Source organism: Narcine bancroftii, unplaced genomic scaffold (assembly GCF_036971445.1).
Source record: "Narcine bancroftii isolate sNarBan1 unplaced genomic scaffold, sNarBan1.hap1 Scaffold_216, whole genome shotgun sequence".
In the NCBI taxonomy this organism is placed as follows: Eukaryota; Metazoa; Chordata; class Chondrichthyes; order Torpediniformes; family Narcinidae; genus Narcine; species Narcine bancroftii.
Genome location: NW_027211951.1, coordinates 94,723 through 120,177, shown reverse-complemented (window position 1 = coordinate 120,177; position 25,455 = coordinate 94,723). Strand labels below are relative to the sequence as shown.

General features: G+C 45.0%; 1 protein-coding gene across 1 annotated transcript in view; it reads right to left on the bottom strand.

The window, feature by feature from the left end:
• The window catches only part of LOC138750647 (very-long-chain enoyl-CoA reductase-like), a 49,494-nt gene that overhangs the window by 3,385 nt on the left and 20,654 nt on the right, over positions 1-25,455 (bottom strand). The window contains exons 5-9 of the mRNA XM_069912749.1: positions 16,131-16,246; positions 14,964-15,069; positions 9,675-9,747; positions 8,573-8,616; positions 2,507-2,564 (exon numbers count right to left, since the gene is read on the bottom strand). Of these exons, the coding sequence (XP_069768850.1) occupies positions 2,507-2,564; positions 8,573-8,616; positions 9,675-9,747; positions 14,964-15,069; positions 16,131-16,246 (397 nt within the window). The remainder of the gene's footprint in view (positions 1-2,506; positions 2,565-8,572; positions 8,617-9,674; positions 9,748-14,963; positions 15,070-16,130; positions 16,247-25,455) is intronic.

The following is a 25,455-nucleotide window of genomic DNA, read 5'->3' as shown; positions in this document are numbered from 1 at the left end:
AAATTGGAATTTATGGTTGTAAAACTAAAAACATTGGCCAGATAAATCTGCAGATCAATGGCCAGGGGGACCCATCCAGTATGGACACTGCAAATGAAGAAGGCAACGAGAAACCACTTCAATATATTTCCCATGTATAATCATAAACTCAACATTGACTATGGTCTCAGATCAAAGATGGAGCCTTCACCAAAGGGGAACAGGGAAGGCAGTAACTACAATTTGGAGGGTCAAAGATCATGACGGATGATGATTGCCCACGCCGAACATCAAGGCACCTGAATGATGTAGGTTGGCACAGCATCAAGCGCCGATGTAGGAATAGTGTAAATGAATGCTTAATGATTTGTGTGAACTCATGGGGGGTAAAAGTCTGTTTCTCTGCAGTGTGACAATTATTCTAAATTAATGGAAAAGAACACATCACCTTATATGAAAGGTAAATAAACGAGTTTTTTTTCTGAAAATGTTACAATGCTCTTAAATTTTTGGATTAATTTTTGAGCAGAGCTTACAGTGGGAATTGTTTACATACTTATACAGCAAGGTTATTTATCCAACATTTTCTCAGCCTCTCTTGTCGCAAACCTGAACCTCATCTCCAACAAACCTCCAGATGGGTGGGGATTATTTAAAGGTGAAATTCGAGACTGTTCAGCTTGCCAAGATCTGGCCAACTCTACACAGATGATCCTTGTGTGACCATTAATGTGGAGGTTGAGTTTCAAGTCATTGCCAAAGGTCCTTCATCTCAACCTTCCTGCCAAACAATGTAGCTGCACCCACAATGGGATCCTGCAAATTATGGACGACTTCCAAAATTCTAGGAACCACATCAAAGCAAAAGCAGGTATCAATGAGAAAATTCACTATCATCTGCAGTGCACCAGGACAGCCATTGGCCATCTGAGGAAAAGAGAATTTGAAGAGCAAATGATCCCTGCCTTCTTGTGTCCTTCCAAGACATGGATGACTTACAAAATGCACCTCAAAGCACTGTGGAACTAGGACTAAAACCATAGAACTTTACAGCATAGTTCAGGCCCTTCAGCCCACAATATTGTGCCGACCTATATAAACATACACAACAAAGTAATTCTTCCCTACCTTACACCCATAGCTCCTGATTTTTCTTACATCCAAGAGCCTTTAAAATGTTCCTATTAGAACAGCCTCCACCACCACCCCTGGCAATGCATTCCAGGCACCCACGACTCTCCATGTAAAATATTTACTCCTGGCCTCTCCCCTAAACTTTCCTCCCCTCACCTTGTACAGATGTCCTCTGGTGTTTGCCAGTCTCTCCCCAGAAAAAAAAGGTAGTAGACTGGCAGCTGTGACAAAGGTCACAACCTGTCCACCAGGTTGTACGATCCAGGTCTCTGATGCTGTAGTAGCAGTTAATTCGTGAGAGGGACCTGAGTGGGCTGGTTCAAAGTGGGGGGGACTCCACACTCCATTGTGCCATTAACCCTTTCCCATCTTCCCTTTGATTACCTCTCCTCTCTTCCCCACTTTCTCTCCATTCTTTGTCCCTTTACTCCAGCATTCCATGTGAACACCCAAGTTCTAACGGCTCCAAAAGGGAGAAAATCACAAGATTGCTTCTTAAAATGGGGACAGCCCAATTTCATTGGTGGAAGAAATAAAGGCGTGGAGTATTTTCTGAGTACGTTCAGAAATTAGAAATGCCGAGGGACTTGGGGAGTTCTCATGCAAGACTCCTTAAACACCAATTTGCATGTAGAGTCAGTGGTAAGGAAGGCAAATGCTAGTGTTCATTTCGAGGGGGTAGAATATAAAAGCAGAGATATGATGTTGAGGCTTTATAAGGCATTGGTCAAGCCACACTTGGAATATTGTGAGCAGTTTTGGGCTCCTTACCTAAGGAAGAATGTGTTGACACTGGAGACGATCCAGAGGAGATTTACAAGAATGATCCCCGGAGTGAACGGGTTTTCATATGCTTGAAGGCTCCGGGATTGTATTTGTGGGAGTTTAGAAGAATGAGGAGGGTTCTCATTGGATACTGAATGGACGCTATTAAATATTGAAGGGCTTTGGATATGGAGAAGATGTTTACTATGGTGGGGGACCAGAGGGTACAGTCTCAATACAAAGATGTCCCTTTAGAACAGAGAGGAGGAGGAGGAATATCTTTACCCAGAGAATGGTGAATTTGTGAAATTCAATGCCTTAGAGGCCAAGCCATTGGGTATATTTAAGGTGGAGTTAAGTGCATTCTTGATAGGAAGGGAGAAGGCAGAAGAATTGGTTCAAAACGTATAGTAAATCAGCCATGATGGAATGATGTGTCAGACTCGATGGGCCGAATGGCCTAAGTCCACTCCTATGTCTTACGGCTCCCGCTTTGGTGTTAAGAATGGGTAAAATCCAATTTCAAGACAGCAGTTTTTATTTCTGACTCGAATTTCTGAACATGGAAACAGACTGAGAGAAGTAGGTGAAAAATGGAAAAACAACAGAACAGAGTGGTCTCACTTACCCTCTGACCGCAGGTTTCTCAGAGCTATGTGGATGGAGAAATTCCCAACTTCACACACCTGCAATGACACAGAATAAACAGTTCATTCTTTTCTGTTCTCATGGCAAGGTGGATGTTCGAGCAATCCCAGCAATTCAATTCCCTTGTTTCTTTAGCTCTTACTTGCCCATGAGTTTACATGCTGATTTCTTTGCCAATTGACTGACCAACCCACATGCCTTTGGTGAGTGGGGACCAGAGTACCCAGAGGAAACCCACGTGGTCACAGGTGGACTGTATAATCTCGACACCCGTAGCAGCAGAGGTCAGGATTGAACACTATCAATAATACCAAAAGACTGGCAGTTGCAGGACGACAGGCTTTTAATACCACAAGACATAACCATGCTCCTGTTCTGGTCTGATCCCAGGACTCGTAAGTTGGGAAGGACTTGGCTTAGCTACCTTTATTAGGGGATTCCAGGGGGTGGAGTTACTGAGGGAATGCAGGCCAGCCATACATATACACAGTGCCAGTAACCAAGCAACAGTATACAGTGGTGTATCTCCACAACTACTACTTTCTCTGCCATCTCCATGTTTAAGATGCTCTGAATGTACATTACATTTTCTGAATGTACATTACATTTTAATTGTCTTGCTTGAAACTTGAATCAGTATCTTATTATTGGTAGGCCTTCATCTTCTGGAGGTGGAGAATAACACACTGGCCATGTAGAGTCTAAGATTTAGTCCATTGGTTAATCCACATGTCCGCAACTTATGGGGACATGTCAGTGAACTATTCAACTGTAGAGCTGCAGCCAATTGTCATAAGAAAATTGGAACAAGAGAAATGGGATCAGAAGTCTGCCATATGCCCCGTTGAGCCTTTTTCACCATTCCTCAAGATCGTAGTAGATCTGGCCATGCAAAGCTACTGGAAGCTGAAGCTGATCGCACACTGGTGGAGGAAGTCAGCAGATCCAAGTGCCATCAGTGGGAGAAAAAGAATGATTAGCGTTTGAGCCAAAACCCTTCATCAAAACTGGGAATGTAGAGGAGCTAGTGTCTGAAGGAGTTAAACAGGAATGTCTGTAGACGTTGGGGTAGAGTGCGATGCCCAAAAGTGCTATTGAAACTCAGCAGGTCACGCAGTGTCCGTAGGAAGCAAAGAGCAACCAGCGTTCTGGGCCTGAGCTCTTCATCAAGGTAAATTAGTTGCCAGGAAGGACACATGGCTGTAGAAGCATGTTTGGGTGAGTACATGGTCTTAGAGCTTGAGAGCAGCAGGGATCACAGAAGAGTAACAATGAGAGAGACTCTCTCTGAACTCTCTTTGAAGAGAGGAGAAGAACCTCTTCAGGGTAAACATTCCTTGAAGAGATTTTGCAGTGGAGTAGTTGAATGGAGTTAAACAGGTAATTCTGCCAACACTAGGATTTTAGTGCCCAATACAAAAGCGTTGGAGATACTCAGGAGGACATGCAGCATCTGTAGGAAGCAACGGGTAACCAACATTTCAGGCACTTTTGGGCACTGCACTAGTGTATGAGGGAATCTCTGCACCACCTCCAAAACCAGTACAAGTATTCCCGCACTATTCAAAAGTTCACTTTACACCACTTCTCTTTTACAAAAGACCTACATTAGTATCTTTTTTTCTGCTAACTGAAAGAAATCCGGAGGATTTTCGCTTTTATAAAAAAGGCGAAAAGCGAAAAAAGCATTCAGCGGGGCTGTCAGGAGAGCACGGGACAGTGGGAGTAGTGTGTGGATTGAGAGTGGGCTGTCAAGAGAGCATGGGACAGTGGGATCAGTGTGGGGACATAATGGTATGTCAGGAGAGCGCGGGGCAGTGGAATCAGTGTGTGGATTGAGAGTAGACTGTCGAGAGAGCATGGGACAGTGGGATCAGTGTGGGGACATAGTGGGCTGTCAGGAGAGCGCGGGACAGTGGGATCAGTGTGTGGATTGAGAGTGGGCTGTCGAGAGAGCATGGGACAGTGGGATCAGTGTGGGGACATAATGGGATGTCAGGAGAGCACGGGGCAGTGGGATCAGTGTGGAGACTGAGAGTGGGGCAGTGGGTCTGGGAACGCTCAAAAACGTTTCCCCTATAAATTAATGGTAATTGCTTCTTCATTTTACAGCATTTTAGCTTACGAAAGGTTTCATAGGATGCTCTACTTTTGGATAGCGGGGATACCTGTATATCCTTTCTTGAGTGAAACAAGAAAGTGTGCAGACCCTGCAATTGTAGTTAATACAGAAAAATGCTGGAGAATCTTAGCAGGTACTGCAGTGATCATAGGAAGCAAAAATATATATCCAACATTTCGGGCCTGAGCCTTTAACAAGGTACGAGCAAAAAGCAAGAGGCATCTGAATGAAAAAGTGGGCAGAGGAGCACAGGCCAACAGCCAAGAGGCCATAGGTGGGCAGGAACAAGAGGGAGGAGAGAAAAGCTGAGAATTGATCGGTAGGTGGTGGGGGCTAGTTCTGTGAATGCAAAACTGGAGGAAAGGAGACAGAGAAAGGGAAAGAGAGAGAGACGGGGTTATTAATGGAAAATGGAGGTCAATGTTAATTCCATCTTGTTGGTGGGCCCCCAGTTGGAATATTATGTGTTGTTTCTCCAGTTTGCGGGTGATCTCAGTCTGCCAGGCATGAGGCTGTGGTCAGACACATTGGCATGGGAATGGGATGGAGAACTGAAATGGGTTGCCACTGGGAGATTGCCACTATTGGAGCGGACAGAGTAAAGGTTCTCAGCAAAGTGATCTCCAAGTCTGTGTCCAGTCTCTCCGATGTAGAGGAGGCCACAGCAGGAGCATCAGATGCAGTAGAGAACCCCTGGAAATTCACATGGAAGGACTTTTTGGGGCCCCGAATGATGGTGAAGGAGAAGAGGCAAGCACAACATCTCCTGCTGTGACAGTACCAAGGGGGCGATTGGTGGGAGGGATTGAACACTATCAATAATACCAAAAGACTGGCAGTTGCAGGATGACAGGCTTTTAATACCATAAGACATGACCATGCTCCTGTTCTGGCCCAATCCCAGGACTCGTACGGAGGGAAGGACTTGGCTTAGCTACCTTTATTAGGGGATTCCAGGGGGTGGAGTCACTGAGGGAATGCAGGCCAGCCATACATATACACAGTGCCAGTAACCAAGCAACACTATACAGTGGTGTATCTCCACAACTACTACTTTCTCTGCCATCTCCATGTTTAAGATGCTCTGAATGTACATTACATTTTAATTGTCTTGCTTGAAATCACAGGATGAGGTGAGAGCAGACTCTGCAGAAGGTGGGGAGGGGAGGAGAGGGGAAGATGTGGCTGGTGGTGGGATCAGGTTGGAGGTGATGGAAATTGCGGTGGAGACCAAAATTGTACACCATACTCTCGGGTCTTCCAGCAGTTGGCAGTGGGGAATGATTAAGAATGGAGACCCACATTGCAACTGGCAAAAGTTTTTGTTCCAACTCTTGAGCAGCACGCCAGCTGGAGACACCACTAATTAATTAGATTAATTTTATTCATTCAAGTGATGCTAAGCCTGCGGGCTCCACGGGCTTAGCATCATTTAATTGCCCAACCCTAATTGCCCTTGAGAGGATGGTGGTGGACTGTCTCCTTGAGGCACTCCAGTCCTTGAGGTGTGGCTGTTCCTGTGACATTGCTCGAGACACAGTTCCAGGATTTTGACCCAGCGACAGTAAGAAAGACAATTAAGTAAAACAGGAAGCACTCAGCAAGTCAAGCAGCGTGTGTGGAAAGAGAAACCAAGTCACGTCAACGACATCAAGCTCAATACACAAATGTGCTGGAGAAACTCAGCAGGCCACGCAGAACTTCCGATGGATGCTATGTGACCAGTTGAGTTTCTCCAGCACGTGTGCATTGCACTTAACCCCAGCATCTGCAGACTTTCTAGTTTAGGGTCAATGATCTCATTACACACTTCACTGATTCTGCCCGGCCTGTTGAATTATTCCAGCATATTTCATGTTTGTTTCAAATTTCCAGGGTCGACATTTTTACTGCTACAAATGACAGCATCCAGCTTCTGTCAATTAACCCTCAGTACGAATGGTCAGAAAGTGAAAGCAAGGGCCTACTCATTGTTCGCTGATAACCACTGCTATGGGAGTCTACTCCTTACGATAGCCCATTGGTTGCAGCTTGGGTTTGGGTCGCTCCAGAGGTGGACAGCTGGCTGATGTGTTCTCACCATGACTTTTTACCCCGGGGAGTGTTGACAGACTGCCACTGGATATGACAAGAAATATTTGTGTGCAAATTCCTTGCTTTGAAACACAGAATTTCCCTTGTCTGTTTGTAACCAGATGGATACTGTTGTTCTATATCAGAGCCACAAACGAGCCTGCAGCTGACGTGGACTTTTACCCCCTCCATAAATCTTCGTCCGCGAAGCCAAGCCAAAGATATCAGAGTAGTGTGCCAAAGATGTCCAGCTCAAAGAACCAAGCAGTAGGTGCACCTTGTTTTGGAAAAGCCAACTAAGAGAGGAGAGGAACCCTTCATGAGAAGGGTTCTGTCATCAGGCATACAAGCTAAAGAGGAATCTCAACAACAAGTCCTGTGTAAGAAGTTGTGTTTTGTTGCCCTCTGACTGACTACCATAGAACCAACATTTGATGGCTATTGACAACATCCAAGTTCAACTTGTGAAACTCCTGGCCTGTGTTCCTTTGGAAATCAACCTCATTCCCTTGGATAACTTGAACACCAGGGATGGAAAGCATGCATTCTCTGTGAAGGTGAATCTGAAAAGTGGCAAATGGAATTTAATGCAGACAAGTGTGAGGTGTTGCATTTTGGAAGGACAAATCAAGAATGGACATACACGGTAAATGGTAGGGCACTGAGGCGTGAGGTAGAACAGAAGGATCTGGGGAAAACAGATACATAATTCCCTGAAAGTGGTGTCACAGGTGGATAGGGTTATGAAGAGAGCTTTTGGCATATTTGCCTTCATAAATCAAAGTATTGAGTTGGTATGTTATGTTAAAATTGTATAAGACATTGGTGAGGCAAAATTTGGAGTATTGTGTGCAGTTTTGGTTACCTAACTACAGGAAAGATATGAATAAGAAAGAAAGAGTGCAAAGAAGATTTACTAGGATGTTACCCAGACTTCAGGAACTGAGTTATAGGGCAAGATTAAACAGGTTAAGTCTTTATTCCCTTGGGCATAGAAGAATGAGGGGAGATTTGATAGAGGTATTTAAAATTATGAGGTGTGTAGATAGAGTAAATGCAAGTAATCTTTTTCAACTGAAGTTAGGTGAGAAACAAACCTGAGGACATGGGTAAAAAGTGAAAGGGGAAAAGTTTAGGGAGAACTTCTTCACACAGGGATGTGGGATGAGCTCCCAGCTGAGGTAGTGAATGCAGGCTCAATTTTCACATTTAAGAAAAATTTGGACAGGTATATAGATGGGGAGGGGTATGGAGGGCTATGTACTGGGTGCAGGTCAGTAGGATTGGACAGAATAATAATTTGGCACAGACCAGAAGAGTGGAAGGGCCTGCTTTCTGTGTTATTATGTTCTTTGGTTCTAACCATAACCACCACAGGCTTAGCCAAGATATCTTAGACCCCAGCCTTGGCAGACAAAAAAAAGATGGTTATCAGAGCGTATAAACAGTTGGTGGCTCCTTGTTTAACATTCATGTCTTCAGCTCAAAGCCTCAGTGAATACCTGGCCAAAGCTTGCCTCCTCAAGATATCCAAGGTCCATACACCATCTACAAAATAATAAGGCCTTGGGAGCAGATGATATCCACACTGAAATTCTAAAACCTAATGGGCAGGATCTTCAAACACAACCATATTGTCTGCATCTGGATAAGAGTAAATTTAGTCTCATTATTTTATTGTGATCGCTTGACATCTGGTCAGTGAAACTGATGAATATGGTTGTGTTTGGAGAAAATAAATCCTAACCAACTATAGGTTGCAAGATCCCATTGTTCTGCAGACTGCCAATTTCGTACTTCCAATATGAATGGAAATTGAGTCATTTGATGTGACTGGATATCATAACCTACCAGAAAAGTGCCCAGAGCCAGGTTAACTTGTTGGTCACCATATACTGTAAAAAAAATAAGAATTGAGTGAGAAGGAAAGGTTAAAAAGGTGAGGACCTTATTCCCTGGATCCCATCAGAATGAGGGGACATTTGATAGAGGTATACAAAATTATGAGGGGTATAGAAAATAGAACACTACAGTACAATACAAGCCCTTCGGCCCTCAATGTTGTGCCAACCCATATATCCCTTCCTAAGTACTAAACCATCCCTACCCTATAACCCTCTATTTTTCTCTTATCCATGTGCCTGCCTAAGATTCTCTTAAATGCCCTCAATGTTTCAGCCTCCATCACCATCCCCAGCAAGGCATTCCAGGCACCCACAACTCTCTGTGTAAAAAACTTACCCCTGATGTCTCCCCTAAACTTCCCTCTCTTCACTTTGTACATATGTCCTCTGATGTTTGCTGTTCCTGCCCTGGGAAACAGGTGCTGGCTGTCCACCCTATCTATGTCTCTCATAATCTTGTTGACCTCTATCAAGTCTCCTCTCATCCTTCTAGAGAAAAGTCCCAGCTCTGCTAATCTTGCGTCATAAGACTTGCTTTCCAATCCAGGCAACATCTTGGGAATCTCTTCTGAACCCTCTCCATAGCTTCCACATCCTTCCTATAATGACATTTATAAAAGTCACAAAGAGCAGGGATGGAGTAACTGCAAGCAGGCTTTTTGCACTTAGGTTGGGTGAGATAAAAAAAAACAAAATGACATGGGTTAAGGGTGAAAGGGGAAAGGTTTAAAGGGAACATTAGGGGAACTTCTTCACACAGAGAGTGGTGGAAATATGGGATGAGCTGCCAATTGCTTTGATAAATGCAGATTCAATTTTTGGCATATAAGAAGAATTTAGACAGGTTCATGGATGGGAGGGATATAGAGGGATATGGACTGGGTGCAGGTCAGTGGGACAGCTATAAAATAGTTTAGCACAGACTAGAAGAGCTGAAAGGTGAATTTCTGTGCTATAATATTCTATGGCAAATTAGGGCCAAGCATTTCTTAGAATAGATAATTGACAGGTTTAGGAGTGGGTAGAGGGTACAATATCTCATTACTTACCGGGAGGTGTGTAGAGAGGATGGTTGATGAAATAAGCCAGCCAGGCCGTGAAGCCCCAGTAATAGAAACAGTTCTGTGGAGGCAAAAGGCAACATTCAGACAGCAGGCAGCACCACTTAACCCAAATTAATAGTCTCTGGCGTGATTCCAGGGGATTGGAAAGTTGCAAATGTGGTTCCTCTGTTTAAGAAAAGTGGGAGACAGTAAAAAGGAAACTATAGGCCTATTCGTCTGACGCCGATGGTTGGGAAGATATTAGAGTCAATCCTCAAGGATAAAGTTTAGAAATACCTGGAGATGCACGACAGGATACGTCCAAGTCAGAATGGTTTTTTTAAAGGGTAGATCCTGCCTATTAAAGTTAAACTATTAAAGTTTTTTGAAGAAACCTCAAGTAGGATAGACAAAGGGGAGGCTATGGGTGTTGTGTATTTGGATTTTCAAAAGGCTTTCAATATGGTTCCACATGTTAGGCTGCTAAATAAGATGAGGGCCCATGGAATTACAGTGAAGATATTAGACTGGATAGAAAATTGGCTGATAGGCAGGAAGCAAAGGGTTGAAATTAAGGGTTCCCATTCTGATTGGCTGTCTATAACAAGCGATGTTCCACAAGGGTCGATCTTAGGGTCGCTGCTGTTTACAATTTATATTAATGATTTGGATTATGGAATGAATGGTTTTGTAGCCAAATTTGCAGATGACACCAGGATACGTGGCGGAGCAGAAAATGTAGAAAGAACTGCAGAAAGATAGACGGTTTGGGAGACTGGGCAAAAATATGGGAGATGAGATACAGCGAAATGTAAGGTTCTACATTTTGGCAGTGGAAATGAAAAGGCAGAGAACTATTTGAATGGGGAAAAAATTCAAACCTCAGAAGTACAAAGGGATCTGGGCATTCTTGTGCAGGGAAACCTAAAAGTTAATGACCAGGTGGGATTGGAAGTGAAGAAAGCGAATGCTATGTTAGCATTCATTTCTAGAGGAATAGTGTACAAGAGTAAAGAGGTGTTGATGAGGCTCTATGGGGCACTGGTGAGACCCCATTTGGAGAACTGTGTACAGTTTGGGCCCCCTATCTTAGAAAGGCTTTGATTTTGTTGGAGAGGATGCAGAGGAGATTTACTAGGATGATTCCTGGAATCCAAGGACTAATGTATGAGGAATGTTTGGAATTTCTTGGATTGTATTCATTGGAGCATATAGGGATCTCATAGAGACATTTCGAACCTTGAAAGGTTTTGACAGAGTGGATATAGATAAGATGTTTCCCTTGGTGGGTGAATCAAGGACAAGGGGTCACAGTCTTAAAATTAGAAGTTATCCATATAAAACAGAGATGAGGAAGAACTTCTTTTGTCAGAGAGTCGTGGAACTGTGGAACTCACTGCCACCTACAGCAGTGGAGGCCAGATCATTGGGAGAATTTAAACAAGAAATTGATAAGTGTCTAATTAGTAAGGGTATAACGGGATATGGGGAAAAGTCTGGAATTTGGAATTAGGTGTGAGCATAGTTCAGCTTAGTGTAGAGTCACAGAACAGGCTCGATGGGCCTAGTGGCCTGCTTCTGTTCCTTTATCTTGTGATCTTGTGAACCTTTTTGCTGGCTGCAGTCCCGGCATCAGTCTTTTGGTCCAGTTTTAGTCTCAGATTGGAGCATTTAAAGCATCTCTGCTGAATAACCAGCCAGCCTAAGAAGTGGCTTTAAATTAGTCATCTTCCATTGTAATTCTTAATCACTCTTGCATCCTGAGAGTCTACTTTAATTAAAGTAAAAGAATCTGAACAATGAGTGTGTGTCAATAAACTCAAAAGGTATGTACTACAAGACTTCCATATAATTCTGGCAGTTTTGGAAACCCAGTTAGGTAACGGGGTATCTTCCTCGATCATATATAATGAGACAATTTCTGCTTTGCAGTAAGTGCTCCAAGTGAATTTCTGCCTTAAGTTGTTTTTTACCTCCAAGAATGGCAGGGAGTTCACCATTCCTACAGAGCTTAAAGTCATGGAGGCACACAGCTTGGAAACAGCCCCCTTGGCACAACTCATCCATGCCAACCTTTACAGAAAGTATTATCTCAAAGAAATCTCGCCGGCAGCTTTACTTCATGAGGAGTTCGAGGAGATTTGGTATGTCACCAAGGGCTCTGGAAAGTTTCTACAGGTGAACTCTGGAGATCATTCTGGCTGGTTGCATCACTGTCTGGTATGGAAGAGCCAATGCACAGGACAGGAAGAAACTCATGAGAGTTGTTAACTCAGGGCCAACGACATCACGAGCACCAGTCTTCACTCCATTGAGAACATCTACAAGAGGCAGCGTCTCTAGACCCCCAGCACTCAGGTGTTGCTCTCTTTTAAATTTTTTATTTAGGTAGACAGCCAATTCAGCCCTATGAGTCCGTGCTGCCCAATTTACACCCCATTAACTTACACCCCGGTAAGTTTTTAAAGGGTGGGAGGAAACTGGAGCCCCTGGAGGAAACCCACGCAGACACAGGCAGAATGTATAAACTCCTTATAGACAGCGCGGGATTCGAATCCTGGTCCAGTCCCGATCACTGGTGAAGTAAAGGCACTGAGCTAACCACTACGCCAACCGTGTTGCCCTGCTACCATCTGGAAAAGAGCCTGAAGATGAGCATTCAGTGGCACAAGGACAGCTCCTTCCCCTCTGTTATCAGATTTCAGAATGGGCAGTGAACCACTGACATTACCTCACTCTTTGTTATTTTCACACACTATTTAATTAATTTTGAAATGCAATTTATAGCAATATTTGCACTGTAGTGTTGATGCAAAACAACAAATTTCATGAAAAGTTCTTGACAATAAATTTTGATTTTGATTCTGACCTCCTTAGCTTTCATGCGTGTGGTTGGCTGACAGGTAAGTAGAGCAGCTCAGGCTCTTCTCTTTGCTGCAAATAATTTGCCCAAAGCTATCTCTCATGATTGTTCACACATAATATGGGGCCAGGAGGAAGTCCACAAGCCCAGGCCAATCCAACCAATTCAATTAGTTCCTCGAAGATCCTTGCTTAAACTCCAAGTGCTGCCTTATTGCCCTATCTCCACAACTTTGCCTGAATAAAATCCCTCAACCTCATCTCCCATTGATCTAACAATTTTGGCCGAGTGTGTTCCAGATTTCCCCTGCTCTTTTTGTGTGAAGGAATATTTTCTGATTGCACCCTTTAAAGTTCTGACAGTAAGGCATTGCCACTCGTGGTGAACAAACCGCACAAGTGATGGGAGTTTCCCTCGGTCAGTCTCAAATTGACTCACAGGTTTGTGGGGTGTGGAGAAGATTGCCTTTGGCCACGGGAGTATTGGTGGGTGGCTGGACCCACTTCCTGCTCATTCAGTTCTTATGAAATAAAAGGATGAGACTATTGAACAGAGAGTAAAGCCACAATCAAAGACCAGCCCCCTTGAGGGATTACCAGGTTATTCTCATCTTTGAGAAAGGTGAGCATAAACGAAGGCTTACAATGGGATCTCTTCAAGTTCACACAAGCCTTGCAAGTGGTCCCAGGAATTAGCAGCCATTCGACCTAAAAAGGGTCTAGCGTGAAAGGAAAATCTCAAAACCACCGTCATCTCATACCAGGGACAGACGGCCTCGACCCCTCGTACAATCCCTGCCATCTGCAAATGCCGGTGTTGCAATCAGGCAAGTGTAGAATGAACAATTGCATTCTGGGATAGAAATGACCAAGTTTTTGCATGAGGGCAGGAATGCGAAGGAAGAAAAGATTAAAATGAAGGTATAAACTTTGCTGTGAGAAAGTCACAGCGGGGGAAGGGGGGTGGGAGAGAGAGGAAATAAATAACAGTAAATAGTAATAGCAGACAATTTTTAAACAGCGTGGGAAAGTTGGTAGAGCTATAGCACACAATTTATAAAGACTGTGGAGAAAAGCGATGGTGGATCTGACTTCTCAGAATGCTGTGCGGCAGATAAACCCCTCCATGTGTGCTCCGTGCCCTTTCTCTGCCGCACGGCATTCTGGGAGGGCAGGTCCGCCATCACTTTTTCCCGCAGTATTTATATATTGTGCGCATTAGTGTTACCAACTTCCCCACGCTGTTTATCTTGTTCGCAATAATACCACCAACTTTCTCATGCTGTATGAATTGTGCAAGATAGCGCTACAAACTATCCCACGCTATATAAATTGAGCGCTATGGGACTGCCAACTTTCCCACACTGTTTAAAAATTGTCCGCTATTACTAACACTTTCCCACTTTCCCTCATAAAGATTTATATAGGTCGGCACATCAACAACAGGGGCTGAAGGGCTCTTACTGTGCTGTACCTAAAGCTTAATTACATTATAATTAGGCACAGTTAATTTTGTCCAAATATAAGGTCATAATACATTGATCAGGATTTAGGGCAGGTCCTCCATTACTCAATGCATCATGTCGTCACTGGTAGAAGTTAGAACAGTCCTAACCCCGGGGGTGGCTCCTTGCAAGTGTTAAAGCGTGCAGTATCCCAGTTAGAAGTGGTCAAATGTGAACAGCAAAAATGCCATTTCTATCCCGGGACACTGAATTTAGTGGTTGCAAGTGTAAAAGGGACTTACAGTGAATCCCAGAGCAACATTTTCTCTCTCAATTCCTGAAAGAGTCTCACTAATTAAATGGGATATTGTGCTTGTCTCATTTTCAAAAGCCTCCACCTGTAGTCCATCCAGCTCCCCACAGTGGATGCCTATACAAACCCTTCACCCCAGGTCTCCCTCTTTCCCAACCCCTCTGTCTCCTATCCTCCAGCTCCCATCCCCCATCCCTTTCATCTTTCCACTCAGAGCTACCCTCACCCCTGATGTCTTCCCAGCTTTTTTCTCTTCTACCCTCCCACCTGTATCCACCTTTGACTTCTTACCTTGTGCTCACCCCTCCCTCCTCTCCTCCCCCCCATATTTTTATTCAGCCATACCTTGATGAAAGACTCAGGCCCAAAACACTGGTTACCCTTGATTTCCTATCGAACTTGCGTGATGTGCTGAGTTTCCCTGGCACTACAACCTCAGCCTCAGCTAACTCTCGTTCAACACTATTTACAAAAAAGCTTGAGAAGATACCTTCAAATGGCTGTCCTTCTAATACGAAGAAATCAAAGTAATTGCAATAAACACTGTCATTTGAACAGTATTACATCTGTGATCAAGTACCAACCACATGCAATACTCCCAGATCCATTGAGCAATGGCTTTCAGTCAATTGTGAATGAGAATTCATTATAGGTCAACTGCTTGGAAGTTCTTACCTTGATGGTGTTGCGCAGAGGCATTGTGCCATGAGAGAATCGATGCACAAACAGCGTTTCAATCAGCCTTTTGACGTAGTGGAAAGAATGGCAAAAACCAGCCAAGCTGCAAGAGACAAGGAGATAAATGTGTGAGGAAAGCTGCCTGCAAGAGCCAAATGTGCCGCTTTTCCCAAACTCTCTCCTGGCGACGTCACCAGAACTGGATGGTTTGAGTTGTAAGGAGAGGGCAGTGAATCTGTGGAATTTCATTGCCCCGGTTAGCTGTGGAGGCCAAGTCATTGGGCGTACTTAATGCATAGATGATCTTGATCAGGCAGGGTTTCAAGAGTTATGAGGCAGGAGAATGGGTTTGAAAAGGATGGCAAATGGAATGGCAAGATAGACTCAATGGGATGAATGGCCTGCGTCTTATGGAAAGACTGGATAGGATAGGGCTTCTCTCCTTGGAGAATAGGAGGCTAAGAACACCTTATAGAGGTCTATAAAATCCTGAGAAGTACAGATAAGGGGAATGGTTGCAGTCTTTTCCCCAGGGTAGGGAAGTCTAAAACTAAAGGGGTGTCGATTGAAGGTGAGGTGGGAAAGGCTTAAAAAGGACGAGAGGGACAACTTGTCCCTCCAGACGGTACGTAGAGCAAGCTGCCAAAGGAGGCTGCGGCGGCAGTTACAATTATGACATTTAGACACGCACATGGATAATGTTTGGAAAAATATTGGTCAAATGGGAGTAGGTCAGATAAGCAACTTCTTCAGCATGGATGACTTGGGTCGTAAGGTCTCTTTTCATGATGTGCCGCTCAATGACTCTATGATTCTTTCTCTGCACTGATGGGCCTCACCCCAGAGACATGACCTTCTCCTTGGTCTCCCCACGGGGTCAGATTGGATTTCTGCAGATTCCCCTCCCCAACACCATCACTAATGCAGAGCCACCATGGACTTCGAGTCAAACCCATCTCCCAAAGGGCACCCAAGCTCATCAGGGAGAATTGTTTCAGGGGAAGAAAACTTCTCAGCAACCTTGGGAAACCTGGATACTGTTTTGATTCCTCCTTGAAATAATCGCAAGATTAGGGTCACGAACTCTTCCCCTCTCTCAGTGGAATCCAGGCCTGTCTTCAACTGAGATATTAAAAGACCAAAGCACCATTCTTGCATACTTACTGCACCACAGTATGAGGACTGGTGGTAAATTCATACTCCTCCTCATAGATAAAAGGTAGGCGGGAATAGAACAGCAGGTAGATAAAGAGTGGGCCTGCGTACTCTGTCAGGAACACCTACAAAGTACAAAGGACACAAAGAGGGCAGCTGAACATGACAATCAAAATACGCAAGATGCAAGATGGAAAGTCCTTAACCTTGTGCGCAAAATCTCAACCTGTTGTACCACACAATAAGATGTTGAAAGACGAGGGGGATCTGAAGGAAAGTGGGATGTTGTCTCACAGTGTTCCCCATCAAGATGTAGTTAAGTTTCACTTTGTTTTCATTTTCCTGTCCCCTCTACCTCTGGTCCAGCACCCAAAGTTGCAGCTCCACGCGTTGGGCCAGGCTCCTGGTTTCTGTCTGCGATGGTCCCTCATTGTGGCAGTCCTACCTACCAGCACCTGACAACCAAGCACTGACCCTGTCTATGGTCGGTGCCAAGGAGGGGTGTTCAAGGGCATGGCCCCTCCTTGCGAGGTAGTGCCCCCATATGCTTGTGTGACTTGCTCCCCGCAAGGTGCTGTGCCCCCATATGCTTGCAGCCATTGCTCGCCGCCAGACCCACTCCCGCCCACGTCACTAGTGTGCGTCAAGAGTCACTAGCCTCCAGTTTGATGCACGCTGTCAGATCCACCCCCACCCGCGTCACTAGCATGCATCAAGCATCACAAGCATCCAGTTAGATGCATGCTGTCAGACCCTCCCCACACTGCATCACTAGCATTTGTCAAGCATCCCTAGTGTCCATTTTGATGCATACTGTCAGATCCTCCCCACTCCATGTCACTAGTGTGCATCACATGTCACTAGCATCAGGTGTCACTAGCGTCCAGTTTGATGCACGCTGTCAGACCCACCACCGCCCGCATCACTAGCGTCTAATTGGTGACTCTCCATGCAATAAAACCAGCACTTTCAGTTGCTACATCAGAGAGACAGAGGAGGCTTGTAGAGCTCGTCGAAAGAACCAAAGACTTGTTGATCCAAACCAAGACTTTTATTAGCAAAAGACGGGAGCTCTTCACAGGTGGCCGACCAGTCCAGAATGATCCGACCTGACTAGGGACACAACCCTTTAAGGCCCAGACAGTAGGCGTGGCTAAGCTCTCAGCCAATCGCTGTAAGCACAGTCTAGATACTGTAACTATATACACTATATACATTGGTGATAGATCTGGACTATCACAAGGTTTACGTCCACTCAGCAGGTAGGTCACCATCAGGCCCCCCCCCTCACCACTGATCGACTTTACAACTGTCAGACTATGCCCTCCTCCTGGTTACCCTAATGCGCCCTCTAACACTCATTCTGGCGCCAACCCTATCTACCAACCATCGGATGGAAGGAAAGGACAAATTCCCAACAAGATGGTTCTCTCCTTCCCTGGTCAGACAGTCTCAAAACCAAGGGAATACCCTCCACCCTCTGGATTAGGTTGTGAAGATGAACCGAGAGAAAGGCTGGAAAGGTAAGAAATAACTAAGTACACCAAGGATGGACCAAAAGCCCCAAGGGCACAGTAAATAGTTTAATAATATATTGTAATTTGCATGCAATTGCAGATCATGGACAATAGGTGGTAATGTAGTCCACACCATCATGTTGAGGAACTTTGGGGGACATCCGATGCGCTCTAGTATTTGCCAAAGCCCTTTCCTGCTCACGGTGTCGAAGGCTTTGGTGAGGTCAACAAAGGTGATGTAGAGTCCTTTGTTTTGTTCTCTGCACTTTTCTTGGAGCTGTCTGAGGGCAAAGACCATGTCAGTGGTTCCTCTGTTTGCGCGAAAGCCGCACTGTGATTCTGGGAGAATATTCTCAGCGACACTAGGTATTATTCTATTTAGTAGAATCCTAGCGAAGATTTTGCCTGCAATGGAGAGCAACGTGATTCCCCTGTGGTTTGAGCAGTCTGATTTCTCGCCTTTGTTTTTGTACAGGGTGATGATGGTGGCATCACGAAGATCCTGAGGCAGTTTACCTTGGTCCCAACAAAGCTTGAAAAACTCATGCAGTTTGGCATGCAGAGTTTTGCCGCCAGCCTTCCAGACTTCTGGGGGGATTCCATCCATACCTGCTGCTTTGCCACTTTTCAGTTGTTCGATTGCCTTATATGTCTCATCCAGGGTGGGAACCTCATCCAGCTCTAGCCTTAGGGGCTGTTGAGGGAGCTGCACGAAAACCAACAAGGTCGGGTCAGATACAGCAATGAGCTCTCTGAACCCTTCTCCATTAACAATGGCGTGAAGCAAGGCTGTGTTCTCGCACCAACCCTCTTTTCAATCTTCTTCAGCATGATGCTGAACCAAGCCATGAAAGACCCCAACAATGAAGACGCTGTTTACATCCGGTACCGCACGGATGGCAGTCTCTTCAATCTGAGGCGCCTGCAAGCTCACACCAAGACACAAGAGAAACTTGTCCGTGAACTACTCTTTGCAGATGATGCCGCTTTAGTTGCCCATTCAGAGCCAGCTCTTCAGCGCTTGACGTCCTGCTTTGCGGAAACTGCCAAAATGTTTGGCCTGGAAGTCAGCCTGAAGAAAACTGAGGTCCTCCATCAGCCAGCTCCCCACCATGACTACCAGCCCCCCCACATCTCCATCGGGCACACAAAACTCAAAACGGTCAACCAGTTTACCTATCTCGGCTGCACCATTTCATCAGATGCAAGGATCGACAATGAGATAGACAACAGACTCGCCAAGGCAAATAGCGCCTTTGGAAGACTACACAAAAGAGTCTGGAAAAACAACCAACTGAAAAACCTCACAAAGATAAGCGTATACAGAGCCGTTGTCATACCCACACTCCTGTTCGGCTCCGAATCATGGGTCCTCTACCGGCACCACCTACGGCTCCTAGAACGCTTCCACCAGCGTTGTCTCCGCTCCATCCTCAACATCCATTGGAGCGCTCACACCCCTAACGTCGAGGTACTCGAGATGGCAGAGGTCGACAGCATCGAGTCCACGCTGCTGAAGATCCAGCTGCGCTGGATGGGTCACGTCTCCAGAATGGAGGACCATCGCCTTCCCAAGATCGTATTATATGGCGAGCTCTCCACTGGCCACCGTGACAGAGGTGCACCAAAGAAAAGGTACAAGGACTACCTAAAGAAATCTCTTGGTGCCTGCCACATTGACCACCGCCAGTGGGCTGATAACGCCTCAAACCGTGCATCTTGGCGCCTCACAGTTTGGCGGGCAGCAGCCTCCTTTGAAGAAGACCACAGAGCCTACCTCACTGACAAAAGGCAAAGGAGGAAAAACCCAACACCCAACCCCAACCAACCAATTTTCCCTTGCAACCGCTGCAATCGTGTCTGCCTGTCCCGCATCGGACTGGTCAGCCACAAACGAGCCTGCAGCTGACGTGGACTTTTTACCCCCTCCATAAATCTTCGTCCGCGAAGCCAAGCCAAAGAAGAAGAAGTCCACACCATCACTCTTCCTCCTCCACAGAGCCTCAGATTCCAGGATGACTCGCTTCCACTGTTCCATGGGTTAGCTCATGTGGGGTCATCAGACTCTACCACGTGAAGCAGGAGGCTTCTGATGGGGTCACACAAGAACTGCGGGAGCTGGAACCTTAAACTAACAGAGGAGCTACTGAGACTTCAATAGGTCATGTAGCATCCAGGGAGAGAAATGGTTGTTCAACATTTCGGGTCTGGAGCCTGCATCGTTTATGGGCTTACACTGGCCTTCTGTGTGATCCCAGCAAGTGGGCTCCAGGTTTCCAGCACCATCCATTTTGAGAGATAATGGGCCGCAGGTCAGGAGGGATATTACACTTAGAAAAAGTGAATTGACGATATCCTCTGTTCTGTTGGTAACCTCTTCCCCTGATGGAGTTTGGAGGAGAGAGTCTGTTTCGGGGATTTGGTATTGGGCTTTGACTCCAGAGGTGAACAAGTATAATTAGGACCTCACTGCTGGGGATGTTAGACTTGGAGAGAATCATTAACATTGGTTGGAACATTGAACATTACAGCACAAAACAGGCCCTTCAACCCACGATGTTGTGCCAACCTATTTAAACCTTGTGGTGAATCTCTGCCAAGCTGCCTGTCTTCCCCTCTGGCGAGCCTTGCTGTACTAACATTGGCTGCGCATTATCTCTACTGTTAAGGGCACACCCCTTGGGTATAATTGTCTTGCATTATTGTACCATTAGTTTCTACTAATAAAAACCATGATTATTGTTTGACCACATCGCCTTTGTCTACTTCATCGACTGGCACCAATTCCTGACCTCACAGCCATAACACTATTTTTCATACATCATGAGCCTGTCTAAGAGTCTTTTTAATGTCCCAAATGAACCAGCCTCCACCACCACCTCAGCAATGCATTCTAGGCACCCACTCCTCTCTGTGTAAAAATATTTACCCCTGATGTCTCCCCCTAAACTTTCCTCCCCTCATCTTGTACAGATGTCCTCTGATATTTCCCTGGGAAAAAGGTGCTGGCTGTCTACCTTATCTATACCTCTCACAATCTCATAGACCTCCTTCTTCACTCCAAAAAGAAAAGCCCTAGTCTGCTAACCTTGCCTCGTAAAAACATGTTTTCCAATCCAGACAGCATCCTGGTAAATCTGCATCCTCTATAAAGCTTCCACATCCTTCCTGTAATGAGGCGACCAGAACTGAGCATAATAATCCAAGTACGGTCTAGCCAGAGTTTTATAGAGCTGCAACATTACCCCTCGACTCTTGAACTCAATCCCCCTATTAATGAAGGCTACCATACCGTAGGCCTTCTTAACTACCCTATCAACCTGCGCAGTGACCTTGAGAGATCTATAGAATTCAACTCCAATGTCCCCCCGTTTTTCCACACTTTTAAATTCAACCATTAACCATATACTCCAACTTCAAGTTCGGCCTTCCAAAATTCATCACCTCACATTTATCCGGTTGAACTCCAACTGCAACTTCTCCACCCAACTCTGCATCTTGTCTATATCCTACAGCAAACTTCTACACTATGCACAACACCTCCAACCTTCGTGCCATCTACAAACTTACTGACCCATCCTTCCAGTAGTTTTGGAGAATTTTGCATTGCTGATAGCTCTTCAATGCTTTGAGGAGGCTCCTGTTGATAATCCAAGTCTGTGACGTGTCCAAGAGGGCAGGAATCACTGCTGCCGATAAGACTATGAGCATTGAACTTCATGACAATCTCTTCCTTGTTTGGCCGAAAGTTGTTCTACTGTACTGCAGGTCTTGGAGAATTTCACCATCTTCTCTGAGAGATGGCCCTCAATCTGGAACGAGAGGTCCACCAGCAAGTCTAAATGGGATATCAGACTGAGAACCCTTCTCCTTCAAGCTGCTTTGTAAATGCAATGGGCGGATGCTCTCCATTCCCAAGACCTTGTTGACAAGGCAGTGAAGCTGGATCAGATCATTTACTGGGGGATGCAACCAAGGACACTTGCATCAAGGACAGAGTCTTGGCTGAAGGGTTCTTCAAAATACTTCTTCCAGAAATCACTGACTGCCTATTCATCCTCTCAATTCTTGCTTCACATCAGAATGGGCGAGCCAAAGATTCACCCATTCTCCTTTCTCCACCCTGTGTCCTTTAATCATGTTGCTTGTTAGGCAACAAACTCTGCTTGAAGGAAAACTCAAAATCTGCAGACACGGTGGTTGAAGTAAAAACACAAAATGCTGGAGAAACTCAGCAGGTCAAACAGTGTCTTTTATATAACAAAGGTAAAGATACATAACCGACGTTTTGGGCTTGAGCTGGAAAAATGTCGGCAGGCGTTCAAACAATAGACACCTGCCAACATTTTTCCATTCCTTGATGAAGGGCTCAAGCCCAAAACACTGTATATGCATGCAGTAGTAGTGATTGGCTGAGAGCCGTAGCCACACCTACTGGCCAGGTCATAAAGGGCTGCACCTAACCAGATCTAGGTCAGTCTGGACTGGTTGACCTCGATGTACTATGCTCCAGTCTTTTGGTAATAAAAGCCTTGGTTTGAGTCAACAAGTCTTTGAGTTATTCGACGCGCTACATGTATTTTTACCTTTGCTATATAAAGGGCACTGTTTGACCTGCTGAGATTCTCCAGCATTTTGTGTTTCTACATCAGACTTTGCTTGCCTCTTTATTATTTTCCCAGTGGAGTGATGGAGTTTCAAATCCAAGAATCCTCCTGGACCTCCCAGTCACTTTCAAGAAGCCCAATCCAGTGTTTTCTGGAAGTAAGGTCTTAGCGGGATCTAATTCTGGAGGGTTTCAGGACAGTACAGATAATGTGAACATACTGTGGTTCCTGTCAGATCATGCGTGAGTTGCAGTTCAATGAGCTTGCCTTGCAGGGTTCTTGAGATCTGTTAATATTAATTTGCTTGTGGTGGCATTTCTGTTGCTCCCATGCTGCTATGTCATGAATGAGATAACGGAACAGGATGGACCATCCCAGAAGTGATCAGTATCCATTGAGGCATGGACGACTTGGTGGCCTTGAGAATTCTTTCTGAAATGATTACAAGATCTTCTGTGGTTGTACCTAGATTGGAGGTCTTACTGGAGCACTTTCCCAATGGTGAGAAAAGGAAAGGTTTTAATGTTCACAGAGAACTACTCCTTTAGTATTAATGTTTAGGTCCTGCAGACAATGAGGAAGGGAAGTAGGTACTGGGGGATTTTAGTGTAAAGGTTTAGCATTAGAGTTTGTGGAGGTTTGGTATGACATCGGAAACCCTGGCAAATTTCCACAGAGGTGTGGCAGAAAGTGTGTTGATCAACTATATCATGGTCTGGTTTGGGAACACCAATGCTCCTGAGCTTAAATCCCTGCAAAAGGTAGTGGATGCAGCCCAGGACATCACAGGCAAAACCCTCCCCAATATCGAGAACATCTACAGGGAACGCTGCTGTTGAAGACCAGCAGCAATCATCAAGGAACCAAACCACCAGCACACACTCTGTTCTCGCCTCTGCCATCAGGAAAGAGGTATAGATGTCATAAGACTCACATCCATCAGGTTCAAGCACAACTGTTACCCCTCCACCATCCTCATCAATAAAGTCCATCAGGGACTCAGTTAAGGATCTTACCTTGGCACTTTATTGATTTTTTCTCTCTCTGAATTGTAGTTTGTTTACATTTCTTTATTTGTTTACATCTTACACTGTGTAGTTTGTTTTACACTACCAATAAGTGTTAATTCTGCTTTGCCCACAGGAAAAAGAATCTTGGAATTGTATATGATCTCTGACAATAAATCTGCATTCTGAGTAAACCACTCATGGAATATTGAGTCCTAAGGAAGAACATTCTTGCAAGAGACGGAACACAGCAGAGGTTCACCAGATTGATTCCTGGGATCAAATTTTAGAAGAGATTAAGCAGACATGGACTTCATTCTCTGCAGTTTGGAAGGATGGAAGGTGATTTCAGTGAAAGGTACAGATTTGTCACTTGGCTTAACAGGGTAGATGTGGAGTTGGTATTTCAACTATCTGGAGTTTCAAGAAGCAAGGATCACAGTTTCAAAATAAAGGGTTGGCCATTCAGAACAAAGATGAGAAGAAATTTCTTCACCCAGAGAGCACTAAATCTTCAGGCTCGGTCGCTGAATAACATAATATAACATAACATAACAATTACAGCACGGAAACAGGCCATTAGGCCCTTCTAGTCCGCACCGAACCAAACACCCCTTTCTAATCCCACCTCCCTGCACAATGCCCATAACCCTCCATCTTCTTCTCATCCATATACCTGTCCAACCTTTTCTTAAATAATACAATTGACTCCGCCGCCACTATTTCTCCCGGAAGATCATTCCACACAGCTACCACTCTGATAGATTTTTAAATGTGAATGGATTCATGGACCATGGACTTGGGATTGAGGTTAAAAAGCAGCCATGATCTTATTGAACAGCACAATAGGCACAAGGGGTCAAATCTCCTGCTCCTGCTATTGTTTATGTTCCTATCCTATGGGGTCTCGTACATCTTCCTGAAGCATCCGGCAAGGTTTTGAAAATGTTGCCTACCAGTCATCCTGTCAAGAGGAGGACCCCTTTGGAGTCAATTTTCCATAAACTCTTCCTGTCAATCCTGCTTTACCAAAGGGCTACAAGCGTCTTGACCTTGATGTCGCTTCACTTCATTCACATTCTCCACCAAACTGATTTCTTCTGTTTTCTTCATGATGCAACTTCTGCACCTTCAGTGTTCAACTGTAATTAATGTTCTTCTTCTCCCGAGGCACTTACAGCATCTTCAGACCCAGAGTGGGCCTTAAGCTCAAAGTATTTCCATTCATGGATATTTCTTTATCACTTCCCTATACACTAAGGTCAATCTACAGCAACCAATCAACTATCAGCTCACATATCTTTAGGTTGTGGGATGATATCCACGCAATCACACGGAGAACACCCAAACTCCGTGCTGAAAGGATTGAACCTGGGGTCGGTGAAGCTGTGAGGCTGGAACCCAAATCCCACTACCCTGCTTTATGCTACTCCTCTCCTCAGAGAAAGAAAGTAATTGAGGTGGGTGATTGGAGTAAAATGCAAAGGCACCAGGCTTGGACTCCAAGGTGAAAGGGTCAGATGATGGTCCTGATCAGCAACAGGTGAACAGAGCAAAGCTGTTGATGGAAAGCAGTGAGACTCCTTCTACCGAAAAGCCTTGAACTCCATGGGAGTGGAGAACATTCAGTCCATCATACCCGTGCCAGCTCTTTGAAAAAAATCCCATCAAGCTCCAATAACATTCTCATCCTCAAGTACTTAGTCTAACTCCCTTGTTGAGCTATTTGTCAGTTTCACTATCTCTTCAGGCAGAGTGTTTTGGATTCTGTGGGACCTTATTAACAAATGTTGCCTTTCATACCACAGCGAACCAAGGAACACTACATCAGAGAAACAGGCCCTACGACTCATCTAGTCTGTGCTGAACTATTATTCTGCCTGGACCCACTGACTGCACCCGGACCATTTTCCTCCCTTTCATGTACCTGTGCAAATTTTTATTGAATGTCAAAATTGAGCCAACATTCAGCTGACAGCTCATTCCACACTTTCACCACTCTCTGAATGAAGAAGTCCCCACCACAATGTTCCCATCTCACCTCTCACCCTTACCACATGTCCTCTAGACCTTGTCTCACCTAACCTTGCAGGAAAAACCCTACTTACATTTACTCCGTTTATGCCCCTCATAAATTTGTATGCCACTATCAAATTTCCCTTTCTTCTGTGTTCCAGGGAATAATGTCCTAACCTATTTAATC